General features: G+C 38.3%; 1 protein-coding gene across 1 annotated transcript in view; it reads left to right on the forward strand.

Annotated features, from left to right (window-relative positions):
* Positions 1 to 17,774, forward strand: part of usp4 (ubiquitin specific peptidase 4 (proto-oncogene)) — a 71,944-nt gene extending 54,170 nt beyond the window's left edge. Inside the window, exons 14-23 of the mRNA XM_055648028.1 lie at positions 1,915 to 2,009; positions 2,313 to 2,513; positions 4,516 to 4,622; positions 5,922 to 6,173; positions 8,118 to 8,188; positions 8,788 to 8,903; positions 11,699 to 11,848; positions 14,548 to 14,651; positions 14,744 to 14,832; positions 16,898 to 17,774. Coding sequence (XP_055504003.1) covers positions 1,915 to 2,009; positions 2,313 to 2,513; positions 4,516 to 4,622; positions 5,922 to 6,173; positions 8,118 to 8,188; positions 8,788 to 8,903; positions 11,699 to 11,848; positions 14,548 to 14,651; positions 14,744 to 14,832; positions 16,898 to 17,038 — 1,326 coding nt within the window. The 3' untranslated portion in view covers positions 17,039 to 17,774. The remainder of the gene's footprint in view (positions 1 to 1,914; positions 2,010 to 2,312; positions 2,514 to 4,515; positions 4,623 to 5,921; positions 6,174 to 8,117; positions 8,189 to 8,787; positions 8,904 to 11,698; positions 11,849 to 14,547; positions 14,652 to 14,743; positions 14,833 to 16,897) is intronic.
* Positions 17,775 to 18,273: the final 499 nt, after the last annotated feature.

The raw sequence follows: 18,273 nt of genomic DNA on the forward strand, positions 1-18,273 counted from the left end.
CAGGAGCTCATTTAATTGCAATCTCTAAAGCAGTCAGTTCCATTATATGATTATCACATAATGTCTGCTTGCTGAAAGCTCCCAGTACACTAGATGAAGGACAGCAGGTAATTAATCCCAGTGTCCTGGCCAACATTTATTTCTCAGTTAATATTACCAAGAGAAATTATTGTCATTTTTACATGGAGACACATGACTGCAGATGCTGGAATCCTGAGCGAAACGCAGTGCTGGAACAACTCAGCGGGTCAGGCAACATCTGTGGAGGGAATGAACAGGTGACGTTTCAGGTCGTAACCCCTCTACAGAAAGATGTCTGATTCGTAAGTACAAAGAAAGGTCCCGACCTGAAACTTTGCTTGTCCATTCCCTCCTTGAAATGCTACCTGACCTGCTGACTTTCTACAGCAGTTTGTATTTATGTCATGTTTACATGTTTTTTTTTGGGCATCTATATATATGCAGCTCCCTCTTCAAATAGTAATTACAATTGAGAAGTGCTTTATTATTAGTGAAGTACTTTGGCATATTCTGAAAGGAAGTCAAAAGTCCTACAGAAATGCAAGCTTTTTTCCTGACAGTGAATTATCATTATACCTAATCAATCTGAGCTGAATTTAAAAAAAAATGTCAGATGTGCTCAGCAAGTTAGACTGAACCTCAGAGAGAGAGAGAGAGAGAGAGAGAGAGAGATATTAATTGGTTCATGCCTTTCATCAGGAAGAATGCCAGGAAATTGCTAAAATCGATGAAATAAAAGTTCTGTTTCTTATTACATCAGCTATCAACTTAATCTGATTGCCATTATAGAAACAAGAAACTGCAGATGCTGATTTGTAATAAAAGACACAAAATGCTGGAGTAACTCAGCAGGTCAGGCAGCATCTCTGGAGAATGTAGATAGGTGACATTTTGGGTCAAGGCCCTTCTGTGGTTGAGGGGGAGCGGTGAGAGGAAGAAAGCTGGAAGAGAGGAGGAGCCAAACAAAGCCTGACTGGTAATAAGTGGATTTACTTCCTCTATATCCACCTATTACCTGCCAAGCTTTGTCCTGTCCCTCTCCTCTTCCAGCTTTCCGTCACCCCCCCCCCCCCCCCAGGTTAGTATACGGGATGATCGCTGGCTGGCGTGGCCTCGAAGGGCCTATTTCTGCGCTGTATCTCTAAATAATAATGAACTAAATAAATCCAAACTAAAGCTATTTATTGTATCCATTACATAAATGTAAGATATTGGGAGGGGGATGAATGGAACGAAACATAACCGAGCAATTATCACCAATGGATGACTTCCAGTGACAATGGCACTTAAACAAAGCAAGTTATCAAAAGTTGGAAAGTTCAATATTGTGTGCAGAAGGCTGCAGTATGCCCAGTTGAAGATGAGCCTAAAGCTTGCATTAGGCATCATTGTAGTAGTGCAGAATGCCAGTGATAGATGGGTCAGAGTTTAAATAGGATGGAGAATTAAAATACCAGGTTGCAGGATTTTCGCTCACAGTTGTGGGCTGAATGCGGGTGCTCTGCAAGGTGCATTCTAATCTGCAGTTTATCCAATGTAGAGAAGGTCACATTGTGAACATTAAATGCAGAAATTCAAATGAATCACTGCTTCCCCAGGAAAAACATTTAAATCACTAGCTGGTTGGTAGGAAAGAAGTTATCTTGCTGCCTTCCAGAGATATGAGAACTTGATAGCAGCAGAAGAATATTTAAGAAGTGTGTTTCACAAAGATCACCCATTGGGAACAATTATAGGCAGAACCCGTTACTTAACCAAATTTTCCAAATATCTTTTTACAACAGTATATTTCCAAGAACTAAAATAGCGAATTAATTTAGTCTAATGCGTGTAACAATGTCGAACTGTTGGATCGACATGTTATGATTTAAAACCTGTATACTTTGCTTTCAGATGGTAGTCACTGATGTTTACAATCATCGGTTCCACAAAACCTACCGACAAGATGAAGCCTTGAATCACATTATGGACAGGGATGATATTTTTGTGTAAGTATAAAAGACAGATATTTTCCATTTTCTTTCTAAATGTGGCGAAAGTAATTTGTAGCTTGAGTTAGTTCAGGTACTTGCCGGGGGGTGTTTATTTTCTTCGTGTGGAAAACTTATGACTGAGGAGTTACTTTTGTGATTTTCTTTTTGCCTGGCATCTACACTTTTTAGCACCTTTCTGCTGTTTGGAGGATCATGCTTTAGCCATTTATTTGCACCATATAATGTACAACAGTTTCCAATTATTTTTATATCAAGATATCATTTTGTTTGGTTGATCTGCTCTCTATATTTTTACAGTTATGAGGTTTCTGGCGCTGGAGAAGATGACGTTGAAAGTTCAAAGTACATCAACCTACCAATATATTTCCGTGAGAAACGGTTGCGTTCATCTAATACACCTGCAGGCACGATTCTGTTTGGTCAGCCATTGTTGATCTCTGTTCCCAAGGACAATATTACTCTGGATAACTTGTATGACCTGATCCTTGCACGAATTTCGTAAGCTTACTTATATTTTATTAACAAGAAAATAGTCCAAGCATTTTATATTTTTGCCACTGATTTGTGGTTCTGATGTTGTGGTTGAAATTCTTTTAACGTGAATCGTTGTTACTTTTTTTGGCCACATTTGCATAAATACTACATCACTGTTTATAGAACAAAGCAAAGTTAGAAAATAAGCACATATTAACAAGAGGGGTGGTGGAGAAAACAATGTGTGTCTCTGGTATCTGTGATAGATTGACGATGCAAGAGAAACTGAGGAGACAATTTGTTTTGGTGCCAACTGAGAAAGAGTCCTTAAGACTTAATTACAACTGAATTGCCTGGAAACTATCAATGGGAAGGTGATGAATGAGAACAGTGTAGAAAGGTTTAAAAAAATCAATGCTGGAAAGAGGTACGGCACAACAGTTGCTGAAAATCTGAAAGAAAAGAATGGTGCAAGGATGTAACTAGTGGAGTGAGACTCCTGGAACCCTTCATGGCTCGGTTATTTTCAATTTATGTTAAAGACCTGGAGAAGAGGACAGTAATTGTGCCAATGACATGAAAATAGGTGGGAAGTCATGTTCCTTTGAGGATATTTGGACACTGCAATAGGAAACAGATATAATAGTTAAATGGTGTTTTTTGTTGTTGCATGTGCGAAGTGCAAACGCACATTGAAATTATTTTCTTACAAACAGTTCAGTGAAGTATCGCTATACAAAAGCACAAACCAGAATAACAGTTTGTACAGAAATAGTCTGCTGTTCCCACATGCAAGAGACGCCATTTTCTGACGCCGTTTTCAAAGTCCATTCCGTGCTCGAGGAATTATGGGCAGTGATAAGTTGAGTGATAAATGGAGTTTAATGAGGGGGGAATTATGAATGACTGTACTTCAGTGAGAGGAATTTAAAGGCAGACTGGTGATGTAAACAGGATTGTGGATCCTCAACCTACCTCTTCCAATGTCCACAATCAGTTCTTTGATTTTGCTGATGTTGAGAGCCAGGTTGTTCTGGCACCATTTGGTCAGTCAGTCGATCTCACTTCTATACTCATCGGCATCTGTAATTGAAATCAATAACGTTTAGTGCAAGGTCAAGTCAGCAAAGTCTGGTTCAAGGATAGACTGAGGGTCACCAAAAAGGTAGATAGTAGTTCTAGTTCTCTGGTTGTGGTAGGGTGATTCAGTTGCCTGATAACAGCTGGGAAGAAACTGTCCCTGAATTTGGCAGTGTGTGTTTTCACACTTCTATACCTTTTGCCTGATGGGAGAGGAGAGAAAAGGGAGTGGCCGGGGTGCGACCCGTCCTTGATCATGCTTGCCAAGGCAGCGTGAGGTATAAATAGAGTCAATGGAAGGGAGGTTGGTTTGTGTGATGGTCCAGGTTGTGTCCACATTTCACTGCAATTTCTTGCCATATTGGATGGAGCTGTTCTCAAACCAAGCTGTGATGTATCCTAATAAAATGCTTTTTATGGTGCATTTGTAGAAGCTAGTGGGAGTTGTAGGGAACATGCCAAGCTTCCTAAGCCTTCTAAGGAAGTAGAGGCATTGGTGTGCTTTCAGTGTTATATTATTCATATTGCATTATTTTGAACTACTTTTTCTTTATAAAATCACTCTGCTCCTTCAGAAGAGTCCAACACAGGATTTGTCACATGAACCGTTCAACTCTACAATGCAGTACTTTTTATTGGCTATCAGGAATAAATGTAACCACATTTTTTTGAAGAAGGCAGGCAAGACTGGGTGAGGAATTTAAGCAGAAAGTAAATCTTGACTTGCCTGATCCACGTGTTCCTTTTGAACTGTTTTTAATGTATCTTGGCTTAGCTCTTGTTTAGGGACTTCTAAATAGGACTTAATCTACATTTTTAATCTTTTATGACTTTCAGAAAAAAGCATGGCTGATCATATAAACAGGGATTGCAATGAAAGCACGTTATAGTTTGCAGTGTAAACTTATTAAATTGCCCTAGTAAAGATTTTTTTTTGTCATTTCAGTCGTTATGTGAAGCAAACACACAAGGAAATAGTTGAAAGCAATAACAGTGGAAGCCAGAGCACAGACAACGGCTTGTCCAGTGCGACAAATGGCATAGGTGATGAAGGTAATGATGCATAATTCTTTGTCATCTTTGTTATTACAAACAATGCATTTGTTAAACTGGCACCGCATGTTTTTTTTTCCTAATGTTTTCACTGATTGCTTTAGACTTTAGAGATACAACGTGGAAACGTAGAAACATAGAACATAGGTGCAGGAGTAGGCCATTTGGCCCTTCGAGCCTGCACCGCCATTCAATATGATCATGGCTGATCATCCAACTCCGTGTCCTGTACCTGCCTTCACAGGCCCTTCAGCCCACCCCGCACCAACCAGCGATCACCTCCGTACACAAGCACTATCCTACACACTAGAGACAATTTACAATTTTACTGAGGTCAATTAACCTACAAACTTGCAGGTCTTTGGAGTATGAAAAGGAAAGCAGAGCATGTAGAGAAAACCCACACAGTCACAGGGAGAACATATCAACTCCGTTCAGACAGCACCCATAGTTTGGATCAAACCCAGATCTCTTGCGCTGTAAAGCAGCAACAGTACCACTGCGCGGCCCCAGATCAAACTGGCCAAATCCTGGAGGATGTAACTCCCATCATGGCACATTTGAGGTAGTAACCAAACCAATGTAGAGAATAAACTACTTGACCTTGACCATGCCAGCCTACATGTTTCAAAATTCTTTTTCATTCTTCTTAATTCTCAATTCCACCCTATTTTGTCATCAGCAAACTGAGAAATTTTATTTTTGGTTCCTTCGTGCAAAGCATTGATGCATGATGTGGCCAGCTGTGACTCGAGCACTAATTCCTTGCAGTTCTCCATTTGTCATGGCATGCCACCTGCAAAGGACCCATTTGTTCCTACCGTTTCCTGTCTGAAAACCAGTTTTCAGTCCCATTAACATTTCTGTATACTGACTACTTATGTGGTACTTTTAATCAAAGGCCATCTGAAAATCTAACTGTAGCACATCCACTAGTTCCCTTTTATCTAATCTTCTGGTTTCATCAAAAAGAAATACTCGGGTAGTTTGTCAAACAATATTTCCCTCTCATAAATCCTCTCAGCTTTCTAATCTACAATAGAGACAACATTTTGTGCCTATCTTCAGTTTAAACCAGCATCTACAGTTCCTTCCTACACATGGAACAGTACAACACAGGAACAGGCCCTTAAGCTCACAATGTCTGTGCTGACCATGATGTCATGTTAAACTAATCTCTACCTGCAAGTGATCTATGCCCCTCCAGTAATAGCGACTTTATTTGAATAACTAGTTTTTCTGATCTTTTATTTTAGTCATAATTACATCAGCCAGGTAATTTTGTTTTGCATCCTTTAGGTGAGGAGGAGATGGATCTTCAAAATGCAATGGGAGATAATGAGGAACCTGGCTCGGAACCAGAGAACAGTCAGTCTGACAGCTCTGCAGCTGATGAGAATGATAAAATGGAAAATGGGCCTACCAAGCGCACCACCAAAGAAAATACACAGAACTATAGAAAGAAACTATTCACCTTCAACTTGGTAAATGCCTATGGTACCTCAGATTTCAGCTCTATTACAGAAGATGGAACCTTTCTCAAGTTAAGCTGTAAGTCCCACAGTTTTACTACTAAAGAAAAAATATGGAAACCATAGAATAAGGTACATTGTTAATACTACTGGACACTTTCCCGATTCATTAATTTCCTCAGGAAGATATTACTCACTATGCAGCCATGATTCATTGGATTTTTGTTTAAGAAGGAACTGTAGATGCTGGAAAATCGAAGGTACACAAGAATGCTGGAGAAACTTAGCGGGTGCAGCAGCATCTATGGAGCGAAGGAAATAGGAAACCTTTCGGGCCGAAACCCTTCTTCATTGGATGTTGTGGTCAGCCCCATTGCAGCAGAGCCTCTGAGTATTTCTAAGGCAAAAGCTGAAAGATATTTGATTAGCATGGGTGAGAAGTTACTACAGATGGAAGGGAATGTAGAGTTGAGACTATAATTAAATCAGCACATGAGCATATAAAACGCTCATGTGCTGATTTAATTATAAATCGTATAGAACATATAAAAGATAAAAATGGACTGCAAATGCTGGTGTATACTAGTTGGACACAAAATGCTGGAGGCCTATTCTTAGTCGTGTGTGTGACCAAAAAGATGACAAATTGTGGAATACATATCTTCTAATTCTGAAAGCATTACAAAATATGATTATATTTTTTTGGTTTATTGTGAATTTTTTGTTTTGCTGACAATGTTTGTTTAGGGTCAGAGGCCAAATACGTGTGTGACACCACACAGTAACATTGTACAAACTCTGGATTAAAAAAAAACTAGAATGCTCATATCTTTAGCAGACATGCATTATAGTTCTGCAGGTAGGAAAAAAGCAATGAATAAGATTAATCTCTTACAGGATTTTTTTTTTAATGTATCACTTTGTGATGACATCTGGTCACGTGTGTGGCATTTTGGTTCACTTTCCAAAGAATGGGCCTGGAGTAACTCAGCAGGTCAGGCAGCATTTCTGGAGAAAATGGACAGGTGACTTTTTTGGGTCGGGACCCATCTTCAGACCTTTTACATAAAATGGCAGCATGCTTAAAAAGCCAATTGGCTTACTGCAGTTAATTTGCATGTGTTGTAAAATAATATTTGAAGGCTTTATATCTTTTTATGAACTTGCTGAAAATCCAAATATTATAGACGATGTTCGATTGTACTAATCCAGCCTTGACATATACCTTACAGCCTGTAGCATTAAACATATGTGCCATAATATAACCACTGTAGTAATGCACAAAAGTCATGCTGTGAAATGTGCTCATCAATACATTTCATGTTAGTTATCCATGAGAGTCGCCACATTTAATAATATTGTAAATTCTAATTCTCTCCTTCCATCACGTCCCATTCCAATGCGTAAAGAGTCATAAAGATACAGCATGGAGACAGGTTCTTCGGTCCACCGAGTTCGTGCCGACCATCAACCACCCATGTGCAATAATCCCACGTTGATCTCTCTTTACTCCCCAAATTTGCGCCACCCCAGATTCTGCCGCTCACCTATATATGGGAATCAATTTATACTTGCTAATTAACCTACCATATCTATGTTGTGCAGCAGGAAACTGGAGTTCCCAGGAGAAAGGCACAATGTCATAAAGAAAATGTGCAAACTCTGCTCGGTTGAATTGAATCTCTGATGTTGTGAAATTGCGGCTTCACTAGCTGCACCACTGTTCTGTCCTTCAGAAAACATATCTACTGTATATGTGGTGAAAATTGAGTATTTAAAATGACTCATCAGCACATGCAAAATAGTCTCATCTGTAAACTCCATCCGACTAGTTATATTTGGTACATTTAAAGTTCCATATGGAGCAATGCAAAGTAGTTGCAATCTGCTAAATTACTCCAGATACTTTAATGCCTGTAATCAATTAAGTTTTACATACAACATTAATCAAAACCAACTCAATCAGCAGAATTTAAGATTCTCTTGGTGTGACTCATGACCATGTTTATTGTTCTTCTTTCAGCACATTCCACAATTGCTGTAGACTGGGATCCTGAAATCAAAAAGATGTATTATGATGATCAAGAAGCTGAGGTAACTAGATTTTATCTTGTAAATTTAGATCACCAATGCAATCAATCACTGAGTCTATTTATTTGAGAGAGGAGATACCCGGTGGTACAGAATCTTTAGAGTGGTGAGAAAATGTATATGGACTGTAAACATAATTGGCAGTGTTACACTTTCTGTGAATTACAATATATTTTAAAGATATTAAGAAAGGCAAACTGAGGTATTGATGAAATGCTGTCACTAATTTATAGCCAAAGTTAACAGACATTAGTGCAATTGAGTCAGTTTTAATGTTGACCATAACAATCATAGCATTTGGATCCCTTAATTACCAGTCCTGAATATTTTATGTTCTAATATATTTAACATGTATGGTAAACTGTTTCAAGGCTTCTGTCACTTATAGATTTTAATATTGTTGAGGTATTGGAGAAAAACAATCTAAATATTTAGGTATGATTTTTGGTGTATCTTTTCAATAATTAAATAAGATGACTCTTAACTGTTAAAAATGGTTCTGCCTTTGTGCTGTGTTCATCTTCATGTGGGAAGTAAATTGCACAATAATACGTGGCACACTTGTGCAATGTGTGGTGAAATATGAATGATTCTTTTTCCAGGCATACGACAAGCATGAAAGTATGTCACAGCCTCAGAAGAAGAGAAGCTCGGTTGCCTTAAGAGATTGTATAGAATTGTTTATAACAATGGAAGTATTGGGAGAACATGATCTTTGGTTTGTATAGCTACATTTTCTTTAATCCTACCCCCATCGCCTCCTAGTTTTCCTCCTGTTTGCTCTGGGGCTTTGACCTTTCAGCTACTGGGCTAGACAGGTTTAAACTCAAATAAATTGAAGCTTGTCAAAATGCAAGTAGAATCACATAGCACAGAAACAGGCCCATTGGTCCACTTGTCCATGTCAACCAAGCTAGTTCCATCCAAGCTAATCCCATTTGCCCATTTTTGGCCCATATCCCACTGAACCTTTCTTATCCATGTACCTATTTTAAATAACTGCTGTGAAAGGGTTTTGTCCAACCAAGTTGTCAAGAATCAATATTGACTATCATAATTAGCTATTTTTCTATTGAGCTATGTGTATATAAATGTACTGTATGCAGAATGTTTTAATGTGATTTTAGATTGTTATTTCTTGTTGCTATATCTTTCAATCTTTGCACCTTATATCTTTATGATTGCCCAATTAAGCAACATTAGCCTTTTGCCATCTTAATTTTCCATGCATTCGGGTGGGGAATGCTGATGCAAGTTTATTTTCCCCATGTTGTTAAAAAGATGAATAAAAAGTTCATTCTACTCAGGCCAATCAATCCTCGGCCATATTATCCACCCTCAGTAATATCAGTGTGACATGTATTTGTGTTTGTATTTGCCTGCCATCTGGTGGCTTCTGTGTGAGATTACCAGTTATTGCCAAATTAACAATGACCAAGGCGCTGAAATGCTCTTTCATGTAGATCAGGACCAAGAGTGGATTGTTGGACTCCTTGTGTCCATCTCATCATTCAGTCACTGCATTTGTCTCTATGCCCCAATGATGAAAAACCTATCTCTTTTTTTTTAATTTTAACTGAATCAGAAAGTGCATCTCAGTCAGGTTTCTTTAGAAGTGATATTCATTTGAAATTGTACTTTCAAAAAAAATTCTCAAATATAATGCTTATGGCACCTTTTGTAAATTCCAAATCAATATACACTAAACGCAAAGCATTGCAAAGATTTTTAAGATGGAAATCGAGGATTTTAATTTGGAAAGTAAGAGACCATTGTCCATTAATCTTGGATGTTTTGAATGCAAAACATTTTTATTGACATTTTAGCTTGTTGAGTTTAGTAGGATGGTTGGAGTTAGTATAAATTACAATTAGAGGTATCTTGGAGTCCAAATCCGAAGCTCACTAAAAGTGGCTACGCAAGTAGAGCATTAAAAACGTGCATGGTGTGCTTGCCTTTGTTGATCAGGGCATTGAATTTAAGACAGGAAGACATGATGTAGATTTATAGGACTTTGGTGAGGCCACATTTGGACTATTGTGTGCAGTGCTGTTCAGCCCAATACAGGAAAGAGATGATGCAGAAGAGGTTAGGCAAATTTGGATTTTCTCTGGAGCGTCTGAAGTTGAGTTAAGACTTGGGACCTTGTTTTCCAGGGTGAGAATGTCAAATATTAGATGGCATAGTTTGAAGGTCAGACAGGGGAAGTTTAAAGGAAATATGCAGGACAAGTTTTTTGTTAAGTGGTGAGTGCCTGGGATGCATTGCCTGGGATGGTGGTGGAGACAGATAACATAGTGGTGTTTAAGAGGCTTTTAGATAGGCACATGGGAATGGAGGGAAATGGATCACGTACAGGCAAAGGAGATTAGTTTAATTTGGCATAATGTTTGGCACAGACATTGTGGGCCTAAGAGCCCATTCCTGTGCTCTATGGTTCTGTTTCTGTTTCTGTGTCATAACAATGTGTTTCTAGTGTGTTTTGTTAACAAACATCAGCTGTGTCCCATTCGGAAGTCTTAACCAAAATTGAGTCTGATTGCCAACTAAAGCAATCCTGAGCTACCATCTACCTCATTGGAGACCCTTAAAATATCCTTAATTGATCTACTGGAATTTATCTTGCACTAAACGTTATTCCCTTTATCATGCATTTGTGCACTGTCGATAGCTTGATAATAATCGTATATAGTCTTTCCACCAACTGGTTATTACGCAACAAAAGCTTTTTTACTGTACCGTGATAATAAACTAAACTCGACTCAGACTAAAAATTTGTCGCAGTAATGTTAGAGATAGAAATTATTTTACTACCATCCCAACATCAGATAGCAAACAAGCTCTTGCAGTGATTTGACTCTGATGTGAATGGCAGCATATCCAGGCCATTGCCCCAATAATTGTTTAGTTTAGAGAGAGTATAGAAATAGCCCCTTCAGCCAACTGAGTCCGCGGTGACCAATTATCACCCATGCACCAGCTCTATGCTACACACTAGGGACTATTTACAGAAGCTAATAAACCTACAATGTGGGAGGAAACCGGAGCACCTTTAGAAAACCCATCCGTTCACAGAGAGAACGTACAGACTCCAAAAAGATAGCACCCGCAGTCAGGATCAAACCCAGGTCTCTGGCACTAAGGCTGAGCCCCTGTGCCTACACTGAACCTCCACTGTGTCTGGAGTAAAAAAATAAAGGGACCGACACGTACCACTAGGAATAAAATAGTTCATGTATTCAAGATCACCATCCGTGACTCATAGTGGAAGTGTAAATATTGGTTGAGAACAGGATTAAGTTTGGATCTCATACCAACCTACCATGCTTAAATAGTTGTGTGATGGTCTCTATTCTTGCCCTAAAACTAAAACCATCCCGGCAAATGATTAACACAGGATGAAAGTACTGAAGTAGAATTGGGAGGAAAGAAATGTTGTTTAAATTCCTGGGCGCTGATCTATTTTGAATTAAATGCATCCTTCACAAAATAAGCATCTTGTTATCTCCACAGGTACTGTCCAATCTGTAAAAAACACCAGCAGGCCACGAAGAAGTTCGATCTGTGGTCTCTACCAAAGATACTTGTGGTACATCTGAAACGTTTCTCTTATAATAGATATTGGAGGGATAAACTTGACACTTTAGTAGAGTTTCCTATAAGGTAAGAACATTTAGTTCAAAACTTCATCCGCATGAGTAGGCTGCTCTGGAAGGTTATATTGCATGGGATTCCCAGGGGTGATAGCTGAATGGATAGAAAATTGACTTGGTGGTATTTAATCCAGAGAAATGCGAGGTATTGCATTTTGGTAAGTCTCACATGGGCAGGACCTACACAGCGAATGGTGGGGCTCTGCGTAGTGTTGTAGAACACAGGTATCTAGGAGTGCAGGTGCATGGTTCCTTGAAGGTGCAATTGCTTGTAGAAAGGGTAGTCAAAAAGGCATTTGGCACATTGGCCTTCATCAGTCCGGGTATTGAGTATAGAAGTTGGGAGGTCATGTTGCAGTTGTATAAGATGTTGGTGAGGCTGCATTTTGAGTATTGTGCTCAGTTCTGGGCACCATGCTGGATGGAAGGTGTTGTCCAGCTGGAAAGGGTACAGAGAAGATATACAGTGCCCTCCATAATGTTTCGGACAAATAATCAGCTGTTATGGGACACATAAGTACTTAAAAGAGCAATATGTAAACCGGCCATCCTATTTTTGCAGCTAACCAGTGGTTTGCATCTTCCAGTGTAGCCTCTGTATTTCTGTTCATGACGTCTTCTGCGGGCAGTGGTCATTGACAAATTCACACCTGTCTGCTGATTTGTCAGACGAGAGTTTGAGGTTTTTACTTTATTATTAGAGAGAATTCTTCTATCATCAGATGTGGAAGTACACCTTGGCCAGCCAGTCCCTTTGCGATTAGTATGCTCACCAGTGCTCTCTTTCTTCTCAATGATATTCCAAACAGTTGATTTTGGTAAGCCTAAGGTTTGGCTGATATCCCAAACAGTTGTATTCTTGTTTCTCAGTCTTATAATGGCTTCTTTGACTTTCATTGTGACAACTTTGGTCCTCATGTTGATAAACAGCAATAAAAGTTTCCAAAGGTGATGGAAAGACTGGAGGAAAGACTAGGTGTTTAGAGCTCCCTTATACCTGCATTAAGGAGGCTATTAGAAACAGCTGTGAAGCCATGTGTCCAAAACATTATGGTGCCCTGAAATGGGGGGAACTATGTATAAACCCAGCTGTAATTTCTACATGGTGAAACCAAAATGTATAAAAATGGCATTTAATAAAATCTGACAGTGCACTTTAACCACATGTGATTTTTTTTCTATTACAAATCTCAAATTGTGGAGTACAGAGGTAAATAAATAAATTATGGGTCTTTGTCTCAAACATTATGTAGGGCACTGTACAAGCATGTTGCCAGGGCTAGAGGGTCTGAGCTATAGGGAGAGGTTGAGTAGGCTGGGACTCTCTTCCTTGGAGCGCAGGAGGATGAGGGGTGATCTTATTGAGGGGTATGAAATCATGAGAGGAATAGATCGGGTAGATGTATAGAGTCTCTTGCCCAGAGTAGGGGAATCGAGGACCAGAGGAGAGGTTTAAGGTGAAGGGGGAAAAGTTTAATAGGAATCTGAGAGGGAACCTTTTCTCACAAACGGTGGTGGGTGTATAGAACAAGCTGTCAGAGGAGGTAGTTGAGGCAGGAACTATCCCAACATTTAAGAGAGTTAGACATGTACATGGATAGGACAGGTTTTGAGGGATATGGATCAAATGTGAGCAGGTGGCTCTAGGGTTGCTGGGACATGTTGGCCAGTGTGGGCAAGTTGTGCTGAAGGGCCTGTTTCTATACTGTATCACTCTTTGACTGTGACATTGAATTAACTGGCTGGCTTGCATTGAATAAATATACAAAAGTACTTTTTGAAACCTCTGATGCTTGTTCACATGAAATCAACTGAATATAAATAGGTAGAAATGTAGAGATGGGGCAAAGAGGGGAAAATTTTGCGAGAATTTAATTTTAAATTAGTTATGTACATTAGCAATGTTTGTTTTGGAAAATGTGAAAATTACCTCATCTAGTCAGAACAGCCTACTGTTTTTACTCAATATTTTGCTTTGCTTCTGTTTATCACTTGCTGGCTTATACAAAACTTTGTCAGCGGTTCAGGAAGATTTAGCAACCGTAAAATTGTGTTGCACAATTTGAACACTAATGTATTTCAATGTTATCACTTTATTGAGAAACAAAGACCTGCAGATGCTGGTTTATACTAAAGATAAACATTAAGTGCTGGGGTAACTCAAAGATTGGATTGGTCCTGGTCTTTGCTCGCATCCTGCTCTTCACCACCCACTCCTACTTTCAGTCTGAAGAAAGGTCCTGACCCGAAACATCACCCATCCTTTTGCTCCAGAGATGCTGCCTAACCCGCTGAATTACTCTGAACCACTTTGTATTTATCTTTATCACTTTATTTTCCTGTTTTCTAAAGCTAGTTAAAAAAAATTAAATCGCACATGCTGGCAATCTGAAGAACAAAATTAAAGAAACACTTTTTCCACAGATAGCTGACCTTTGAATAAATCCAGCATTTTCTGTTTAAATCAGTTTACTAAATTTTCTATTGGGTTACTTGCTAGATTCCTTACCTCATAAAATATGACGGTACTGAGATACAAATAAACAGTTACCAACAAAAGTAACCTCATCAAGAGTAACATAAATTAGTTATGGCAAGTAAGCTGCTTGCATGGATCTACAGATAAAATGTAAATGCAGAACCTATGTAAATGCATTATATATATATTGTGACATGAATATTAAAATCATATTTTTAATGGTTTTGTAGGGATTTGAACATGTCAGAATTTGTCTACAACCCCAAAGCAGGTCTTTACATCTATGATCTTGTTGCAGTATCAAACCACTATGGTGGAATGGGAGGAGGTCACTGTAAGTAACAAACATTTTTTTTAATTACAAACAGGAGGTTATTAATAACTGCATGCAGCCGAGGTATAACCATGCCTCCTTTTTGTCAACAGATACTGCCTATGCTAAAAATAAAATTGATGGGCAATGGTATTACTTTGATGACAGCAGTGTCTCGGGAGCATCAGAAGATCAGATTGTAGTAAGTTGTATTTATGGCATTTTTTGGTTTCATTTTGGAGTTTCTAATGATTTTGTGAATACATTTTGTGATACTTTGTAATGCGTTGATCCAAAGGAGCTTTGTGATAATAACTTCTCCCCACACTGGAAGGACTTATTACTCTTCCTTAACGTCATAACAAGCCCCATGTGTGATAGGCTTTGGTTTGTTTGCAGAAATTATTCTACAGTTGATGATAATGCTAGTAACGTTACATTGATTGCCGGTGGTTAGTTTATATAAAGCAAATTATATAGAGGCATATAATTATATTTAAGGCATATAAATTCACTGCCTCATTGTTGTCAGTATATTCTGCAAAAAAAACTGCATACAGTTTGTGAAATAAACATTTAGCCAGTAATTCCAACAAGAAAGTAATTCAATGAAAGCATTTCATGACATTTTAAAGTCAATATAAAGTAGCTTTCATTTTTTTTTTTAAACTTTGCCGACTGAAGTCACATTTGCACTTTGGTTGGGAAGTTCTAGGCTCAAAGACTTGGGCACAAAAAATCGTAGCTGATCCTTCAATACAATTGAAGGGATAGCTGTGGAGAAATAACTGAGTCTGCAGTCAGGTGGACATGTACAAAATTCTATAGGGAATTGTATGTATCCCTGGAGTCTTGATCAGAATTAATACTTCAAAACCTTATTTGTTTTTAATTTAAAAATAGTCTGATGTCTGATTTTTATCATGTTGCTGCGCACAAAATGGCTGCCAATTTTCCTGTATTCAACCAAAAAGTACATCACTGGCTTTAGGCCTGTTGATATATAAGTGCAAATCTTTTTATTTTCATCGTTTCCTGTTTCCTACTATTTAGTCTGAGCTGGACTTCAAATCCCACACCTAGTCCAATGAACACCACAGTTCCACCTCAAATTATTTACTGTGAATCTTACCTAATTTTCAAAAAGAGCTTGCTGGCTTACTGAGCTTTTGCACAGAATCATACCGTCCTGCAGTACCCCTCCACCCACATCCTACCTCATTAATCCGCATTCACTTTGCTCTGATCCCGCCTTGTTCAACTGCTACACCATTCACATCTGTAAATCTCTTAACATGGTTTGATCCCATGACCAAACTCCAATCTGCTCCTCAGAATTGATCATTGTGAATATTCATTTCTCTACTGTGAGCGGTAGAGACTTTGCATCATGGAAGTGGATCCGCTAAGTCCTTTGTTGGCATGAGAGATCATTTTAATCACATACTTACCCGTTTTTCATAGAATTTCTTTTGGAAAGTATCTTGGGTCAATCTTAAATCTAGATAAGGGAGGTGAAAATATCAATGCCTTCTGTCAAAGGTCCCAGAACAACCATTAGGAACTGGAATACTAATGCACTAGCTGACTGGCTCAAAACACACCTGGGCCTACTGATCGCCTGGTTTCAGTACAGAAATAGATACTTTCACAATCCATTGTCCTACATATTGGCTTCCACTTGTATATTTCTGTACTTTTGTTTTGCTGAGTTTTCATAATGCAGTTGTATACTTTTTTTTTTTAATTATTGCTTGCCTGATAATTCGGTAAAGAATTGGCTTCCAACTTTTTAGTTTAGTTTAGTTTATTGTTGCGTGTACGAGGTACAGTGAATAGCTTTTATTGTTGCATGCCATCCAGTCAGCAGAAAGACTATCCATGATTACTATCAAGCCATACACAGTAACATTTGAAACGACCACTGCAAAGTATAGATTTGAAAACCTACTCTATTATTGCTGAAGTAAAGTAGTTCCACTAAACACCAGTGCATAGTTTGGGCTGCCAAGCTCTATTTTCATTTTACATGGCAGTTTCTAATGGAACTTTTCTAAACCCGTAACCTTTTAAGCTATGTGGAATCGATACACTTGTATCCTTCCTCCAGTGTTTACAGCATCGGGGGAAAAAAACCTCTGCATATTCTCAAGTGACTTGACTTCCATTAATGGTTGAGAAGGACCTTGAAGATATATCAAATGTCATTGTCTCAGGATATGCAATATTGAAGAACAACATGCTAACTATGATTTGTATTTTTCTAGACAAAGGCAGCCTATGTTCTTTTCTATCAACGCAGAGATTCTTTCAGCCATTTTGACAGCCCATCTGCTTCCCTGAGTACTCCTACTGAAGAGAATGGTGAGAATAGAAAACACGATGAGGACAAAATGGACACCAATTGAGCAAGAAGTACATATAAACTGTTTCTGGACAGTGCTGCTCTGTATCCTCAGCACCGGTTCCCTTCGAGGGAGTAGGAAGGAAAGAGAACCCTGCTGATGGCATCACCTTTTTAGACGCAAATTCTGGATGACTAGAATGAACAGAAATGTCAGTTGGTTAACCTTTGTTCAGTGGTGCTCTGGCTCAGAATCTACTGATGATTTCTGATGAATAAGAAATGAATGTCACTGTACTGTAAAATAAACGGCTTTGGAAATTTTTAAGTGAAGTTCTTCATCTGCTATTTGACATCAGGGTTTTTGGTTTTGTTTATTTTCGGAAAGGGTTGCAGTTCCTTCTCAAGTTAATTTGGATTTTTTTAAGTTCTGTCATAAACCACTTGTATTGTTTCCTTATTGGTTTAATGGTATTTCTTTGCATGAATGACACCTTGCATCTTATCCCAGAAATCTTGCATTTTAAATTTGTAGCAAAGCACTGGTTTATTTGTGGTTTGACTATTGTGACTGGGATACTAAAATTTGTAATATTATATTGTAATATAGGTGGCAAAGGAACAAAAGTTTCCAGCCCCCAGGTAAGATACTGATCCAAACCAGCATAAGTTTGCTGTGTATGTATTGTAATGTAAATTTTACATCAGTTTCTTCTAGTCTTTTTGCCCAAACTGGCACTTTGTAAGTGGCTAGTTTTAATACATATGTCTACTTAAATAAAGACGACGATTGGAGTTGACTCGTCTATCATTTAGGTTCAGCTGAAACGTGAATGGAAATATTTGTGGAGATTCTTTGGCAAAGTGATGAGCTATTATATATTTATGACCTCTGATTTGTAACTGAATTCTGTAACATATTATCAACTACCATCCACATCCATCTAAGTTGGCCTGTTGACCAAAGTCATGTAAATTCAGTTCCACTGAATCATTTTCTCACAATGATTTCCTTTGAATTCATCTCTAATTCCCTCTTATGCTTTGTTTCTATCTATCTTTTGTATATTGAAATTAGCTCCAGTATCATAATCTGAATAATATACAATGTGCATCTTGTTCTGCCACACCACAGATCCTGGCTTATTATTGAAATGTGAAATTATTTTCCGTCTACCTGCTACAAAAACATTTTATTTTAGTTTCAGTTTGTTTTCATTCAGAATCCAAGGTAACATTCCTGTTAATTTCTCCCATCTTTGTTTATAATTATATTGTCATCACAACTGTTTGGTTTTC

The sequence above is a fragment of the Leucoraja erinacea genome, chromosome 16, assembly GCF_028641065.1.
Source record: "Leucoraja erinacea ecotype New England chromosome 16, Leri_hhj_1, whole genome shotgun sequence".
NCBI classification, from domain to species: Eukaryota; Metazoa; Chordata; class Chondrichthyes; order Rajiformes; family Rajidae; genus Leucoraja; species Leucoraja erinaceus.